This window comes from Mauremys reevesii, unplaced genomic scaffold (genome assembly GCF_016161935.1).
Source record: "Mauremys reevesii isolate NIE-2019 unplaced genomic scaffold, ASM1616193v1 Contig7, whole genome shotgun sequence".
Taxonomy (NCBI): Eukaryota; Metazoa; Chordata; order Testudines; family Geoemydidae; genus Mauremys; species Mauremys reevesii.
In genome coordinates, this window is record NW_024100884.1 from 472,807 (window position 1) to 490,180 (window position 17,374).

The following is a 17,374-nucleotide window of genomic DNA, read 5'->3' on the forward strand; positions in this document are numbered from 1 at the left end:
CCTCCCCTGCGGGTGGGGACGCTGCTGCTCTCAATGGCTGAGCCCCTCTCTGTGCCGCTGCCTCTGCTGCTGCACTCGCAGGCTCAGCCTGTGCCAAGGCCAATGTGGCGCTGCTGGGGCTGCTCCTTCCCATGGCACCTGGATTCTCTGTGTCTGGGGCAAATGGCGGGTGAGTGGGCAGGGACCTGCTCAGAGACACACCCCCTGTGCTGCATCCAGGGGGCAGAGACCAGCCAGAGCTGGGCAGCAAAGTGCCACCACGCTGGGATTAACCCTTTCCTTCCCCCCACCCCAGCAGCCCCGGCTGGTCAGTGCCACTCAACTTCCCGCGCTCTGACCCTAGGACCCTGGTCTAGCAGCTCAGGGAAGTCGCTGGGTGAATGTGTGGGGCAGAGTAACCAGGGCTCCCTGCACCCTAGGGTCCCCGTGTGCAATGGGGAAGGCCCCGCACTGTCACACAGCCCTTAGGAGCTGGGCAGAGAGTGTTGTTATTGATATAGCACCCACGAGTGAGCCAGGCACTGCAGAGACAGAACAAGGGGCTCCTGGTCTGAGTGCGGACAAGGCCCCGCAAGGGCAGCAGCAAACACTGAGATGGTGCAAGGATCCCAGTGCACCCTTGGGCCTGTCTGGTTGGGTTTGACAGAGTATTGTAGTGACCTTGCTGGCTCCGTGCTGGGCCCTGCATCACCCTAAGTTCAATATCCAGCCATCAGGGGACTCCGTACCCCCAGGGCACAGATCATACAATATCAGGGTTGGAAGGGACTCAGGAGGTCATCTAGTCCAGCCCCCTGCTCAAAGCAGGACCAATCCCCCACTAAATCATCCCAGCCAGGGCTTTGTCAAGCCTGACCTTAAAAACCTCTAAGGAAGGAGATTCTACCACCTCCCTAGGTAACCCATTCCAGTGCTTCACCACCCTCCTAGTGAAAAAGTTTTTCCTAACATCCAACCTAAACCTCCCACACTGCAACTTGAGACCATTACTCCTTGTTCTGTCATCTGCTACCACTGAGAACAGTCTAGATCCATCCTCTTTGGAACCCCCCTTCAGGGGATTGAAATCAGCTATCAAATCCCCTCTCATTCTTCTCTTCTGCAGACTAAACAATCCCAGTTCCCTCAGCCTCTCCTCATAAGTCATGTGCTCCAGCCCCCTAATCATTTTTGTTGCCCTCCGCTGGACTCTTTCCAGTTTTTCCACATCCTTCTTGTAGTGTGGGGCCCAAAACTGGACACAGTACTCCAGATGAGGCCTCACCAACGTCGAATAGAGGGGAATGATCACGTCCCTCGATCTGCTGGCAATGCCCCTACATATACAGCCCAAAATTCTTTATCCTTCTTGGCAACAAGAGCACACTGTTGACTCATACCCAGCTTCTTGTTCACTGTAACCCCTAGGTCCTTTTCTGCAGAACTGCTGCCTAGCCACTTGGTCCCTAGTCTGTAGCAGTGCATGGGATTCTTCCATCCTAAGTGCAGGACTCTGCACTTGTCGTTGTTGAACCTCATCAGATTTATTTTGGCCCAATCCTCTAATTTGTCTAGGTCCCTCTGTATCCTGTCCCTACCCTCCAGCGTATCTACCACTCCTCCCAGTTTAGTGTCATCAGCAAACTTGCTAAGGGTGCAGTCCACACCATCCTCCAGATCATTAATGAAGATATTGAACAAAACCGGCCCCAGGGCTGACCCTTGGGGCATTCCACTTGATACCGGCTGCCAATTAGACATGGAGCCATTGAACAGGGGCAGCCAGAGGGCAGGGACAGCAGGCTCAGAGATAGCCGCAGGCGAGAGGGAACAGCCTGGGAGCTGGGATCCAGCCATCAGGGGGTTCAGGGCAGGGCAGGGGCAGCCAAAGGGCAGGGGAAGCAGGCTCAGAGACAGAGACCGGCTGCAGGGAAGAGTGAACATCCTGGGAGCTGGGATGCGGAGGCCAGGAGTCAGGTGGGAGGCACCACCCTGTGCTCAGTACTCAGTTGCTCCAGGTTCTCACTCAGGGACGCAGGCTCCATTGGGCCCAAGCAGACGGACTGGAGAGAGCGAGGCTCTGTCTGCCTGGGGAATGGGCAGCAGTTCTGTTAAATGGGGGCCAGTTGTGCAAAGTCATCATGGGGTGGCTCCCCCAAGCTCCCCCTCAGCTGGCTCTGGGTGGCCCTGCAACTGCCCTGCCTCAGTTTACTCTCTTCAGCCCTCCTTAAACTGCTCCCCACACTCCAAAAGGGCTGAGATAAAGATAAAAGTCCCCTTCTGGGGTCCACTCTGAGTCCCAGTAACCCCAAAATAAAATCTTTTCCTTTACTCTGCTCCAGCCTCTGGCTCTAATTCAAGAGCCTCACTCTCCTTGAATCAGGAGCCCCCAGCCCTCCTTCCTGGAGCTGGGTTCAGTTCAGACTGTACCTTTGTTCCCTGCAGCCCTCACCCCGAGGCCTCTGTCCTCATACAGCTGCTGTTTCTATCAATGTCATCTCTGGCAGCTCCTCCCCCTTAGAGGAGCTCCTCTCTCTAGGAGCACCCCTTCCCGGCTCCTTGCTCTGTGAGCTCTCCTGGGATCTCCTCTCCTCAGCAGCTTCCTGTTTCTGGGATCCCTCCAGCTGAGCCCTGGTAACTCTTTATGGGACTTATTAGCTGTTTAGCTGCCAACCAGCCACTTAGGGATTTAATTACTTTCAGGTGGAGCTGGGTTGGCTGGTTCTCCCTTACAGGAGCCTGTCACAGGTAGGCTGGTCCCTGATTCCCCTTAAAGGGCTGGTCCCCATGACCTCCCTTACCCCGGTCTACCTAAAGGCAGGCTTGACCATGGCTAGCACTTGGTTATGTTCTGCAGCCAGGGGGCACTTCCTGTCCTTCTGCCACAAGGAAACCTACCAGCTCCTTGGCCATATTTTTATTCTTGTCAATGAAAAAAAATGAAGAGAGCAGGAGTTGTGTTCTCCACAGTCCCGTGTAGCTCATGTGCTGGGCAAACCCCCCCATAGTCTTCAGCATGGCCTAGTTCAGAACAACTTGTACTCTGTGAGTCAGGCCCTCTGGCCATAGCAGAAGTAGGCAATAGCACCAGGCTTCCACCATTGCCGTCATGCTGCTGTAACAGATACGGGCTGGCTACAGAGCCAGATACACAGATGTGCTCATCACAAGGCCCTTTAATGCTCTGCCAGGTCTGGCTGAGGTTAGCGTAAATAAGGTCTGTTACACACAGCCCCACCTAGCTACAAGGTCCCTCCAACAGCTGCCTCCCAGGACACACTCACACATGTGCCTTTGGAGTTAAGTTTGTCTTTCATTCAGAGAGCTCCTGATTAGTCTCTCTAATTATTACTGAGCACAGCTTTTTTCCCTGCAGCCTTCAGTAAATGAGCTCTGGGAGCACATTTCAGATCCTCTTCTGTCCACATGGCTGGTGTAATGTTAGCACTGGGAAAGTGCCTTTCTGCTGCTCCCCTTTTCCTGTAGGATGGACTTTGGTTTAGCCCAGCTCTGGTTTGGGCTTTGTGTTGCTCTTCCAGGTCTCTATGGGGAGAGGTCCCCAGTCTCTTCCTTTTCTATTTCAACTTCCTTTTGGACATGTGTTTTATGGTGGCTTTTCCCTCCAGCAGGTGGAATCCCCACCTCAGACAGTCCATCTTCCACTCAATGGGCCTGTACCTCTGCACCCACCACAGCGCTGTGCTTATCTCCAGCCGGCTGGTGTAGCTCCTTGCCCAGCTGCTCTGTTTTCTGGAGAAGCCGCGCCTGCTCTCTGACAGAATTTCATCTCTTTCCACAAGGCCTCTGGGCTCTCCTGCTTTGTATGCGTGTCAGAGCTGAGCTTCGTTCCACACTCGATCTTAAGCTGGTTCTGGAGATTAGTCAGATCCTTCTGCAACAACAAACACTGCTGTTTCCCAGTCACCTTCCAGTGCTGAAACAAGCTCCTTCCAGTGCTCCTGCTCCTGCTGGATGGCTTGGGCTGAGATCCAGTCCCTCGTCAGTGCATCTCCTCTAGCTCCTGCAGGGCCTCAGCCTTTGGGCCTGGAGGGTGCTCAGCTGTGCAAGGCCTTTTGTCCTGCTCCCCTCAGCTGCAGCAACCTTTTCTTCTAGCTCTTCCCAGGCCATTAGTGGGTGGGTTTGTTGGGTTGCTGTAGAGGATAGGCCACTAGTGCAGCTTCCTCTGTGGCCAGCACCTCTGTATCTGTCGACATCCAGCCCTTCAGTGCGTGATCCACTTGTTCCGCTAAAAAGCCTCCCAGGACACCTGCAGCATCACTGCACTCCCCTGTGTAAATGCAGCCACCTGGTGATTTATTGCTGGGCTCTCTCTTATCGCACACACCAGAGCCCTCAGCCTCCACCTCTGCCCCCTCCTGAGCCATCAGCTCTTGTCTGTCCAGTTCTGTAACTTATTCCAGGAGCTGTTCCTTCTCCTCTCTTAGCAAACATCTACATTTGATCTAAGAGGTGAGATTCACAGCTCATGTAGACGTAGCTGAGCTAGCACCTAAAAGTAGCCATGTGGCCAGGGTAGCACAGGTGGCAGCTTCAGCTACTGCCTGAGTAGAACCCACCCAGCCCCCTTGGTACGTACTCAGTCAGCTGGCCCGAGCTGCCCTTCCTAGCCAGGCTACACTGATTCTATTAGCATGCGAGCTTCAGTGTGCTAGCCTGAGCAGAGTTAGTGCAGGTACGTTTACATGAGCTGGGAATCTCACCTCCCAACTCAGTTGCAGACACCCTCTGTTTCCAGTTCTCCAGGTTTCTTACTTCTAACCGGTGTGGCAGGATCCTGTGTCCCAGCAAACCCTGCTCTAGTTTTCCAGCCACACCACTCACATCCTGCAGCCCTTTCTGGGCCCCTCCTTCGCAAGGCCTAGGGCTTGTTCAAAACCTTTCAGTTTTGGCTCCTGGGTAACTTTCCTCTTGCATGGATCATTTCCTACCTTGGCTGCCTTGAGACTGTTGTTCCCCAGCTCCCTGTTACTTTGCACCTCCAATGGCTGAACTATTCCGATCTCCAGGTGCTGCTTCTCCTCTAGGGCCAGGGCTCCTTGACCAGGGGTATTAGCAATTCCAACTGCCACTTCCTCCCTGTGGGGTGGTGCCTGACGCTTGGTACATTCAGCAGCTGTGAGTTTCTCCTGCATTTGAATTATCTCATCAGTCCTTCACTTACGCAGGTGCTGGAGCTTTATCTCCAACGGCTGGACCTCTTGGGAGCTAGAGCAGAATTTCTTCTGCCGAACACCCTGTTTCTTTTTCAGTGCCTTGACCTGTTTGCTCTTTGTAGCCTCAACCTGGTGGCGTCTCTCCTGCTCTGTGAGTAGCTCCTTCTGCCTGTCCTCTGGTCACTGGGTTTGCTCCTGTTGCTTTGCCAGTTTCAGTAAGAAAACCTGCACCTGGGCCTGCAAATTACAGAGCTGTTCAATAGCCCTGTCAGAGTTCTAGTCACACCCTTCTCTTGGGACCACCAGAAATGCTAAATCACATTTAGCTTCTGCCTCGGCTCCCCTGGCCCAGAGAGCCGGCTGTTCCCTAGAGCTGCTGGTTGGATCATTTTCCAGGGGAGTCCTTTCAGGTTCTTGGGGGAAGCTACTCAAATGCCTCCAGTTCCCAAGCTTTGAATCTGGGAGGGAGGCTAAGGTATCCCTGGTAAGCAGAGGGATGTCTGAAACCCATGGCTGGCCTCTCCCTCTGAAGCTCATACCCCAGGGCCTGCTTTCCTAGCAACCCATTTTAACAGTACTAGAAACGCTCACTGCCCTATAGCAACTGCCCAGATCCCCTCTGCCCCAAATCCAAAGTTCTTGTAGAACAGCATCTTTTTATGTGTCCCTTTTTCCTGCAGTCAAAACAAATTAACTTGGGGGGGGGGGGTCACTCTTTCCAGCCCAAAATGGGGTTCCCACAGTCCTGGGCCTGACCTCCCCATGGTACATGGGGTACATTTATTTGTATTTAATAATCTGGGACTCCTCTGTTCCCCGAGTGTTCTGGGAAACCAGGCCAGTCTCCCCATCCTTGCTCCTGGAGGCAGCCCCATCTCATGTTCCCGTCCTGCCCACAGTCAGTGCACAGCATTGGACCAGCCCTGTCTGCGGTGGGTCAGGGTGAGTCAGGGTGACTCTTTCCAGTCACTGGCCCTCCTCAGTGCGTCGCTGTGGGTGCCTGGGAACGTCCAGCAATGGGAGCTGGAACACCGTTGGCTGTTGCTGGCCCTCCAGACACCAGCTTGGGAGAGTGAATGTCCCTCCGGGATGGAAGGTGTCTGTGCCGTGCTGCTCTGTCAGCCCTCCTGGGCGAGTCTCAGAGCCGGGGTGACAGACATCGGCTTGTGGGGTTTGTGCTGCAGCATTAAACACAGCTGTGTAGATGTTGTGTATGGGGCTGGAGCCTGGGTTTGAAGCCTCCACTTACTCCCTGGGCTTCAGAGCCCCAGCTCCAGCCTGAGCCAGAAGGTCTGTACGGCTCTTTTTAGCACCATAGCAGGAGCCCCACAAACCTCAGTCTGTTCTCCCGGCTCTGAGACTCGCTGCCAGGGGCTGTGTAGACGAACCCAAAGTGTCTCCAGAGTCTGGGGGTGAAAGTTCCCAGCGTGTCTGACCCAGGGCCGGTTAATGAGAGTGAGGGGGATGGCTGGCACAGTTGTTGGATGGAGACACCTGAGCCCTGGGGCTCTGAGACGGGCTCGGTGACCATTATACTCTCTGGGAGATGCCTAGATGGAGCTGCAGAGGGTCCGTGCTGCTCGCAGAGTCCAGGGGACAAATCGCTCTGAGCAGAGAGTTCAGGCTGCAGCCGAGACTCCATTTTCAGCCTGTTTTTTTGGGGTGAGATCAGGAGCTGCGGGGGTGGGGAATTTTCTTACCCGGGGCAAATTTAACGGCAGCTCTGGGATGTTTCATAGCCGATGTTCTGAGCCTATAACTCTGCGTTGCTGGGGATGTTGACAGTCACTCACTGCAAGTCACTGGGATTTGGGCTCCTAAGTTGCTCAGACAGGTTTGAAGTGGAGCTGGATGAAATGTTTTGGACAAATAGTTTATTTGCTGCAATATATTATTTTGGATCGACTGAAACTTTGCAAATCCATGTTGAGTTTGCTGAATGGTTTGAATGAACAGAAGAAGGTGCCACTGCTTCCCTTCTAGCCTTTAGCCCAGTGGCTGGGCCCTCAGCTGGGAGCCTCAGGTTCAATCCCCACCCGTGATATGTGGGGCAGGAATTGGAATGGGGGTCTCCCCCCACCCTCAGGTGAGGGCTGGAACTGCTGGGCTCCAGGTGTCTGACGTGGGGTTCGCTCAATCTCTCCTGCTGAAGACACCCCCTGTCTAAACACTGCCATGGGCCTGGGCCACAGCGTGGGAGTGAGAATGACTCTGCAGCCCAATGGGTCGGGCTCCATCTGGGAGCCCAGAGTCCAGCTCCCCTGCCCCAGTGACCCTGTAAATATTGATCCATAACCCCAGTGAGGGGAGGGGTTGCGGCCCCTGGCACAACAGTGCCTCAGCCATGTTGGTGCCCCCATGCAAACGCCTAGTGCAGATGCACTGCGCAGGTGTGAGCTGGGACTGGTCCCTGGTGCAGCTTCTCCCAGATGGAGGGGGCAGGAAGTGGGGAAAAGTCCCACCCCCCCCCACTGCCCCAGTCTCATTAGTAATGGCCCTTGTTCCCCGCATTACCCAGTTACACCTCCAAGCATCTCCCCACTGCTCATCCCCCCCACTGTCCTGCCCCTACCTAGGAGCCAAGCCCAGATCCACTTCCCATGGCCTGGGGGAGGGGCTGGGCTTGGCGAGGGAAGGGGCCAGCTGTGGAGTTTGCCTGGCTGGGAGGTGGTGCCCGTGGGGCCGGCCGGCATGGAGACTCCCAGCTCCACCCCTGGGGCAGGGCTGCCTGGCCAGTGTGTGTGGGGACGGCACCTACCTGCTCTTAGTAACAAACCAACCACACACGGCCCCAAAGCAACAGAGATGCAGGCCTGCCCCCTTCATCCGTCTCTGCCCCCTGGCACCTGCCAATCTCCTCATCACCCTCCAGCCTCTAGCTCCTGCCCCTCCCTTCCCCTTCCCTCAACCTCTGTGCCCACCTGGCCCCTGCTTCTATCCTTCGTGGCTCCACTTTGCCCCACCCCTTCACTTCACCCCCTTTCTGCTCCTATGGTCCCCTCTCCACCCACTTTGTCACATGCCCTCTGCCCTGTCACATGCCCCTGCCCTCCACCTACCTCTGCCCCCCTGGAGCCCACCCCCTTCCTGCCCTCCTGGGCTGGCACTTGCCCCCTCTTCCAAACACTCTTTGCATCTGGTGCTCACCCATCACTTCACTCCCCCACTCGCTGGCCTCTGCTCTCCCCTTTCTCTCCTGCTCACAAATCCCAGCTCTCCTCACCCCATCTGTCCCTAGTGCTCACCCCAGCTTTCACCCTCCTCTGTTGTCCTGCTCCTGCTCTTCTCACTCCCCTCAGCGCTCCAGGCACATGCCCCCTCCCCATCCTCTCTGGCCCCCACCCCTTCCCTCGCCCGCCTGTGCCCAGCTCTCCTCTAGCCCCACTCTGACCCTCTGGCTCCTGCCCCTTCCCGTCTCCTAACACCCTCTACCCACCTGCCCTGCCTCCTCACCCCTCTCTGCCCCATCGTGCCCACACCTCCCCCTCAGCCCTTCTTGTGTCTGCCCCTCTGCTCACCTCCCTCAGTCCCCCTGTCATCTGCCCCTCCCTTTGCCCCCTTCCTCCCTGGCATCCCCCCCACACACCACCCTCTGCCCCCATGACTCTATTCCCTGCCTTCCTGGTGCCTACCCTGCTTTCACACCATCCTGCTCCTAGCACCCACTGCTCCCCTCCCCCTTCCCTCCTTTTGCCTGCCCCGTCCTTTCCCCCTTCTGTCGCCCAGCACCTGCCCCTCTGGTACCCCCCTCTTACCTTGCCCCCTGCACCCCCAACGCCTCCTCTTGCCCCTTGTTGCCCACAGTGCCTGCCCCTTTCCATGCCGCACGACTGTCCCCGGCACCTGCCCCTCCCCTGCCCCATAGCTGCCTGCCCTCTGCTTGTCCCCTCTATCCCCTGACTTTCACCCCTCTCCTCATGCCCCTCTAGCCCCCCTGGCAACCACCCCTTCCCTTGCCCTCCCACCCCGTGATGACCACCCTTCCCTCAATCTTCATTTGCCCCAGTGCCTGCCCCATCTCATGCCACCCCACTGCCCCCAGTGCCCACCTCTCCCCACTCTGTCCTGTCAGTGCCTGTCCCTGACCCCATCCCTCCCCTCACCCTCTGGCACAAACCCCTTCCCTTGCCCCACCCCACCCCTGGTGCCTGCCTCTTCCCTTGTACCCTCTCCCCCTGCCACCTTCCCCTTAGTTCTCCCCCTGCCCCTCCTGTCACCCTCTCTGCCTCCCTGACACCTGCACCCCTCACCCGCCTCTAGTGCCCTGGTACCAGCCCCTTTGTTCACTTCTCTGCCCCCCTGAGGCCCATCTCTACCCTCACCGCATCTGCCTTCATGGTGCCCGCCCCTTCCCTTCCCCCTCGGCCTGCCTGGTGCAAACCCCTTCCCTTGACCCACTTTGGGCCCCCTGGTGTCAGACCGTCCGTCCCTCCATCTCTGTCCCCCCTGGTGCCCACCCCTCCCTACGCTCTCTCCTAGCTTCTGGGTCCCACCTCTCCCCTCATCCTCCCTCTGTCTCCTGGTGCCCACATCTCCACACCCCTGTGCCCCCCTAGGGCCTGCCCTTCTCCACACCCCACTTTCTACCTCATGTGCACCTGTTCCCTTCCCCCACTCTGCCCCCTGGTGCCCACCCCTCTCCTGTCTCCCCTCCTTATATCTGCCCCTCTGCTCAGCCCTGCATCCCTCCTGGTGACTAGCCCTTCACCCGCCCCACCAGCACCCACCCTACCATCATGCCCCTCTCCCTCTTGATGGCAGCCCCTTCTCTCCATCCCCTGTTTCCCCCTGGGGTATGCCCCACGCATTGCCCCCCCATGGCCCTCTGGCACCTGCCCTACCCCTCACCCCCTAGAACCTGCCCTTCTCTTCCCCCACCCCGTCCTCCTGATGCCCACCGCTTCCCTTGCCCCCCCTTGCACTTGTGTCTGCCCCCTCGCTCCACCCTTCACCCCTGCAACCGCTTTGAATCTGCCCCCTTCACCCTCCCTGCCCTCCTGGTGCCGGCTCCTCTTGCCCCCATTGCCCTTGTGCCTGCCCCCATCTGCCCCTCCCAGTGCCCCATCACCTCCCCTTTCCTCTCCCAGCATCAAGCTGTCCTCCCCATCTCTCTGCTGCCCTCCCCTCCTCCCCACTGACACCTTCCCACCCCTCCCCTGTCTGCCATTTCCTCACAGGCAGAGGGACCCTGACTCCTCTCAGGCAACAACCAACCCCACCCCCATCCCCGCACAGTGATTAACGGGGCTGCAGGTTAATTTCCCTTTGATCCCAGTGACCAGCCCTGACTCTGTGACTCTCTCCCCAGTGGTTGTGACTCTGGATCCAGACACGGCTCATCCCTGGCTCGTCCTGTCTGAGGATCGGAAACGTGTGACATGGAGATACAAGCGACAGAATCTGCCCTACAAACCTGAGAGATTTGATTATTATCCCTGTGTCCTGGGCGCTGAGGGGTTCACAGGCGGGAGGCGTTACTGGGAGGTGGAGGTGGGAGACAAGACAGGCTGGGACCTGGGGGTTTGTAGGGAATCTGTGAGCAGGAAGGGGGACGTCACACACACACCTGAGGCTGGATACTGGGTCATGTGGCTGAGAGGTGGGGGATACAAGGCCTGCACCTCCCTCCCGACCCCCCTCCCTGTGAGCGTCAGGCCCGGCCGGGTGGGGATTTTCCTGGACTATGAGGCGGGCGAGGTCTCGTTTTACAATGTGACTGACAGGTCCCATCTGTTCACTTTCACTGGCACCTTCTCCGGGAAGCTCCGCCCTTATTTCAGTCCCTGGTTCAGTGCTGATCCCCTGATAATCTGCCCGGTCCCAGCTCAGGCCGGAGGGAATCTCGGTCCCTGACAGTGACCCCGCGGCACAGACTGGCCCCTCCCAGCCCCGCTGCTCTTCCCGCCCCCTGGTGGCGGATGCCGGTTACTGCAGGGAACTGAATTTTTTTTGTGCTGCCCAGATGCTGCCAGTTTCCCTTTTCAGCTGAAGTAGAAAACTGGACACCTGGCAACCCCAGCCCAGGCTGGGTGAATGGGACCCACTTGCTGGAAGGAGCCAGAAACCTTCCCCCTCCACCCCTGCTCCCCCTGTGTTTGCTGCATCACAGGGTGATGCTGGTAAGAAATCCTGCCAGACAGCTGGTGGGTTTTGCTGCCCTCACCTTTCCCAGTCCCCTGCCCAGGGGTAGCAGATGGTGCCGGATGGGGATCATTCACTCCTGCCAGAATTTTCTACCCCTGTGAAATCTCAATGCAAAATATGGAAAAAAAAGATGATTCTAAATTAGAAAATGTTGTTATTGTAAATAAAAACATTTTCATTTACATTTCAACAGTATTTCAGAAACAAGCCTCTAAACATATTTTTAGAAATGGAATTATTTACATTTATTTTTTGATTTTTCCCTCAAATCTATATTGAGGTTTAACTTCTCTACATAGCATCATTTGTATTTCAACTGTGTCATTTCAGGAAATCTGAAATATTTCTCTTATCAAAATAATTATTAAAAACTGTCAGACTGGGTTGTTCAGTTACAATGTACACGTGTCATAAACATCACAACTACACACATGTGCAGCTGCTCTCTCTCGCTCTCTTTATTGTCTTGACTGGTTCTCTCTGGAAGGCAGGGCACGTACACCCGCCTCCTGCACTACAGCTTTGAAAATTAATAGGTGAAAAAATGATAGAATTAATTAAGCAATATATTTAAGTTAACTCACACAAGATTATAAAATAGTCTTTGAACTTCTGTCAGCATTCATTCATGTGATTTTTAACTTTCTAGCTACATATAATCGGTAATCAAGACATGACCCTTCCTTTCTTGTTCTCACATCACTTAATAAAACATGGTCCTGAACCTCAAACGCTATCTTCCTGTAGAGAGAAATCTCTTCTACAATATCCTTTTTTTAGTTTATTTTTCTTTAGAAATATTATTTGCAGCCAATGTACTGTGAGCGTCCACTGTTGATTTCATTGTACTGCCAGGCTCTTCATGTTCTTGGTTCTAAGGATGTAACAATGTATTTTTGTAAAAAAAAAATAGAGAAGGGGTTGTGTTCCTTTACTGAATCATCACAAATTAACTTAATTGTATTAAAGATGCTGGCACTTAATGGTCTATAACATGAAATTTGGTGAAGCTTTATTGGGAAACCTTTCTTGGCCATAACTCAATTGAAAGGGTGATTTTTGTTGTCATGTGAGGTTTAGAGTACAAAGAAAATAAAGTTGTTCCAGGAAATTTATCACAGTTCCTCTGGGTTCTCTGTCCACCACCTTCCTGGATGCTGTGTACAAATAGTGACTGATTGGTCTAATTCCTTGAAATTAGCAATTGAACCTCATTTCCTGAAGAGCTAGCTGAGCAGAGTATGAGGGGAGGCACATTGCAAGGCATTGCTAGGACTACTTTTTGTTTTAAATGTGATGCATTATGAACATTTTCAATGTAATAATTCAGTTTTGAAAATTGATTCATGCCCTAAACATACCTTGATTATTTGAAAATAAATACCCTAAAGTTATCTTGTGATGGATTCTTTTGTGTTTTTATCCAGTCTGCTGCTGTCTAGGTGGCAAGGGCTGCTGAAGCCAGGGCCAGCTCTAGGCACCAGCAAACCAAGCACATGCTTGGGGCGGCACATTTTCAGGGTCGGCTTTCCAGCCAGCCTTTTTTTTTTTCCCCCGCTTGAGGTGGCAAAAGTCTAGAGCCAGCCCTGCCAGCAGCAGTGTGTCCTGTGCAGGGGGCACCCTAGGCCCGCTGTGGTTCGTGTCGGGGAGCAGTGCCCGCACCTTGTGGCTGAGCCAGGCAGGCTCCAAGCGCAGGACACTTGGGCTGGGGACCGCCCCACGGGGTTCACAGAGCCACCTGCAGGTGCCTTAGGGCAGCCGCTCCCTAGCCCCGCAGCCAGGGCTGGACAAAGCGGCCCGAGCAGCCGAGGGGCTGTGGTAGGGTGGCCAGGAACAGCAGCAGCAGCAGGGACATAGAGGGGACCGGTACGCAGGGCACTGCCATGCGGGGCCCGCATCCCACTCTATGGGGCTCCACTCCCTCTGGGGCTGCCCTGCCCTGGGTCCTCAGCCACCTGCCAGAGGTCCTGGAGGCGGGAGCCCCGGCTGGAGGGACCCTGGGCTTAGGCACAGCCCGGGAGCCCTGCTGCTTACCCTGACCTTGCCAGCGCCAGACTGGCTGGAGGTGAGGAGGAAGCGGGTGGAGTCAGCACTGGTGGTGGGGAGCCCAGGGCTGGGGTGGCAGTGGGTTTGGGGGAAAGCCCAGTGCTGGGGCGGCAGGGGCGCAGGTAGGGAGGGCACTGGTGGGGGGGGGAGGGTGAGAGCCCAGGTGTGCAGGGGGGAGCCCAGGGCTGGGGTGGGGGGCAGCCAAAAATTTTTTTCTTGGGGTGGCAAAAAACCTAGAGCCAGCCTTGGCTGAAGATATCTGTTTTTCCTAGTTTTTAACACGGGGAAGTGTTAATCTAAAAATAGATAATTTTTCCTAAAATTTCCTTCAGAAATATCTGAGATCCTTTCCCTATTTCCCATTGAATTATATGTAATTACTGTGATTTCTTATCCAATCATGTTGCATTATTACATAGGAAAATAGTTTTTATTATTTGCGAACATATGTTGTATATTAACATATCTGACAAGACATAAAAGTGTGTTGTCACTAACAATTTAGAGCATGAAATGTCATTAAGAGATAGCTGGCAATGTTCATTTTCAAATTTCTAACTGTGAGTGCTCCTGCATCAGTTTCTGCAACCCTTGAAGTCTGCTGGGGAACCTCCCAGAAATGTCTTTATTACCATTTATGGTGCATCACAATATAGCAGCAGTTACGTGAAGGCCCCTTCCTGCTCTCTGCTTCAGCCTTTTATATGGCTGCATTCTTCTCAGCGCTGAGCTAGTGAGCTCATCAGGTTCCCTACAGGTGCAAGTGATCCCCTCTTCCCTTCCAAACCCAAACTACTCAGTCCCTCCTACTCTCACTGCACCCAGTGCCCTGGGTGCTCTCAGTGACCAGGGTGCTGGCTTCCAAAGGGCTCAGTTTGTAGCTGCTATCAGCCCCCTGTCACACTGCCATGATTGTGTAGGTGACCATGTAGTGAAAATAACACCAAATGGAAACTGTTACCTCGTTATTATATTTAGAACCCAGATCTGCCAGTATCTGCTCTGGACAGCCATGTTGATATATAATTTTATATGTCCTCTTTCCACCTCACATGCTGTCAAGTTGGAGCGCATTAAATCAGTTCCAGGTACTATAACTCTCGAGGTGTCCACTCTGGCAAGGCACATAGAGTGCCTCGACTCCACGGCTGGAGCGCTCCTGGTAATCCACCTCGACAAGAGGCATAGAGCTTTCTGCGCCCAGGCTAAAGCGCTGCAGTGCCAGTGTGGATGCCCTGCTCTATTGCTGTGCTCTCATCAGCCTCCGGGACATGTCCCACAATGCCTGTTCTAGCCACTCTGGTCATCAGTTTAAACTCTACTGCCCTGGCCTCAGGTGACCAACTGTCAGACCCGCCCTTTAAATTCTCTGGGAATTTGGAAAGTCCCCTTCCTATTTGCTCAGCAAGGCATGGAGCGCTCTCTGCGCATCTTTCCAGGTGACCATGCCTCCACGCACCAGGCAATCCTCAGCATGGAGCAATGCCGAGATGCTAGACCTCATCAGTGTTTGGGGGGAGGAAGCTGTCCAGTCCCAGCTGCGCTCCAGCCATAGGAATTATGATACTTATGGACAGATTCAAGAGCCATAACCGAAAGGGACCATGACCGGGACGCAGTACAGTGCAGGGTGAAAGTGAAGGAGCTGCACAATGCATATCACAAGGTGCGGGAGGCAAATCACCGCTCCAGTACTGCCCCCGTGACTTGCCAGTTCTACAAAGAGCTGGACGCAATACTTGGGGGTGACCCCACTGTGACATTGCACTCCATATGTTTATGGAAATATGCTTATAAATGTGAATACAGTAATTCATCGCTTAACATTGTAATTATGTTCCTGAAAAATGTGACTTTAAGCGAAACAGTGTTAAGCGAATCCAATTTCGCCATAACACTTAATGTAAATGGAGGGGCTAGGTTCCAGGGAAATTTTTTTCACCAGAAAAAATCTATATATTATATAAATATATACACACACAGTATAAGTTTTAAACAAACAATTTAATACTGTACACAGTGATGATGATTGTGAAGCTTGGTTGAGGTGGTGAAGTCAGAGGGTGGAAGAGGGTGGGATATTTCCCAGGGAATGCCTTACTGCTAAATGATGAACTAGCTTTTGGCTGAGACCTCAAGGGTTAACACGTTGTTAATGTAGCCTCACATTACAAGGCAGAAGGAATGGATGGAAGGGAGACAGCAAGCATGGCAGACAGAGACAAAGCCACACACCCTGTGTGTATTGGAGAGAGAGAGTGCTGCGCACTGCCCCTTTAAGTAAGCTGACCCCACATTATCTTTTTAAGTGAATCTGGAAGTTGAGACAGCAGCTGCTGCTGCCCCAAGCTCTCTCTGTCTGTGTCCCCAGCCTGCTCTAGATGGAGAAGGGGTAAGTGGGATGCAGGGGCAGGGGGAAGGGGGACACCCTGACACTAGCCCCCCTCCCCCCCATCCGCCCCCTGCACAGCAAGCAGGAGGCTTCTGGGAGCAGCTCCAAGGCAGAAGGCAGGAGCAGCACAGAGCAGTCGGGGGAGGGACAGCTGAACCGTCGGCAATTGGTAGCCTACTGGGCAGCTGCTGCAGAGGGAACTTAGGGGAGCAGGGAGCTGATAGGAGGAGCTGATAGGGGGGCTGCCAGTCCACCCTGGTTCCAAGCCCCCATCAGCTAGCTGCAGTGGGCTGCTCTTCTTGCAAGCAGTGGACAAAGCAGTCGGCTGCCAAAGAATGTTAGAAGGGAGCATTGCACAACTTTAAATAAGCATGTTGCCTAATTGATCAGCACTGTATGAATGAAACAACGTTAACTGGGACGACTTTAAGTGAGTAGTTACTGTATGACATAACTGGAATATGCTTTATGCTAAATATGCCATGTAACATATCTCTGCAAAGGTTATGATCTAATGAATAAATTCATCCTATTTGTATGTATGTATCATTTTCATATCTAAAGTTATGAGTGTTGGCTCTAGTCTAGTATGTTAAGTGTTTGCTGTGGGAAACACATAAGGGAGGGTGAGCCGACCTATTGTGAAGACTATTCAAGTAAATTGGAAGTAGGTGACTAACAATGGACTGTGGGAGACACCAATTCACATGCACTAAGCTAACATGTAAACAATGGCATCGGCCTGCAGAAAGCTGAATCATTCATGGACATGTGACTTGCCCATATGGCTCCAAACTCCATCTAGCTGCTGTAATCTTGCAAAGGGGTTTCCTCTCACAAGGCCTAGAATATAAAAGACCCTGGAACCCCCCCCAGTTTGTCTTCAGCTGGTTCGAGATTGCTGGACCCAGGCCATAAACTACAGTTTTGGTCTGAAAAGGATTGGGCCCAGGCTAGGAAAGAATCCTGTCTGTGAAAGAAGCTTATTGGAATAGCTTTGAGGGTGAGATATTACTTGTAATCAGTTTCTTAATGTATTTGGCTTAGACTTGCATTTTGTTTTATTTTACTTTTGTGACCGTCCTTGCTCTGTCTGCTATTACTTGAAACCACTTGAATCTTATTTCTTATACTTAATACAATCACTTTTGTCTATTAATAAACCCAGAGTAAATGATTAATACCTGGGGAGCAAACAGCTGTGCATGTCTCTCTATCAGTGTTATAGAGAGTGGACAATTTATGAATTTGCCCTGTATAAGCTTTATACAGAGTAAAACAGATTTATTTGGGGTTTGGATTCCACTGGGAGCTGGGTATCTGGGGGCTGGAGGCAGGTAACTTGCTGAGCTGTTTTCAGTGAAGCCTGCAGCTTTTGGGGCTTGGCGCAGACCCTGGGTCTGTGTTGGGCAGGCTAGCGTGTCTGGCTCAACTGCATGGGGTTCAGGGGGGCCCAGGTGGCAGGGAAAATGGGCTCAGGGGTAATTTCAGCACACCAGGTGACAGTCCCAAGGGGATCTCTGTGACCCAACTCGTCACACCCACCTCCACTCCAAGGAGCACCATGGACACTTCACAGGCCATGCCAGCCCAGAGTGCAACGAGCCAGGAGGAGGAAATCGGGAGCAAGGGTGCTGAG

At 53.6% G+C, this 17,374-nt stretch overlaps 1 protein-coding gene across 1 annotated transcript in view; it reads left to right on the forward strand.

The window, feature by feature from the left end:
• LOC120394625 (butyrophilin subfamily 1 member A1-like) overlaps positions 1-11,128 on the forward strand; it is a 50,567-nt gene extending 39,439 nt beyond the window's left edge. Inside the window, exon 10 of the mRNA XM_039518862.1 lies at positions 10,462-11,128. Within this exon, the coding sequence (XP_039374796.1) occupies positions 10,462-11,006 (545 nt within the window). The 3' untranslated portion in view covers positions 11,007-11,128. The remainder of the gene's footprint in view (positions 1-10,461) is intronic.
• Positions 11,129-17,374: the final 6,246 nt, after the last annotated feature.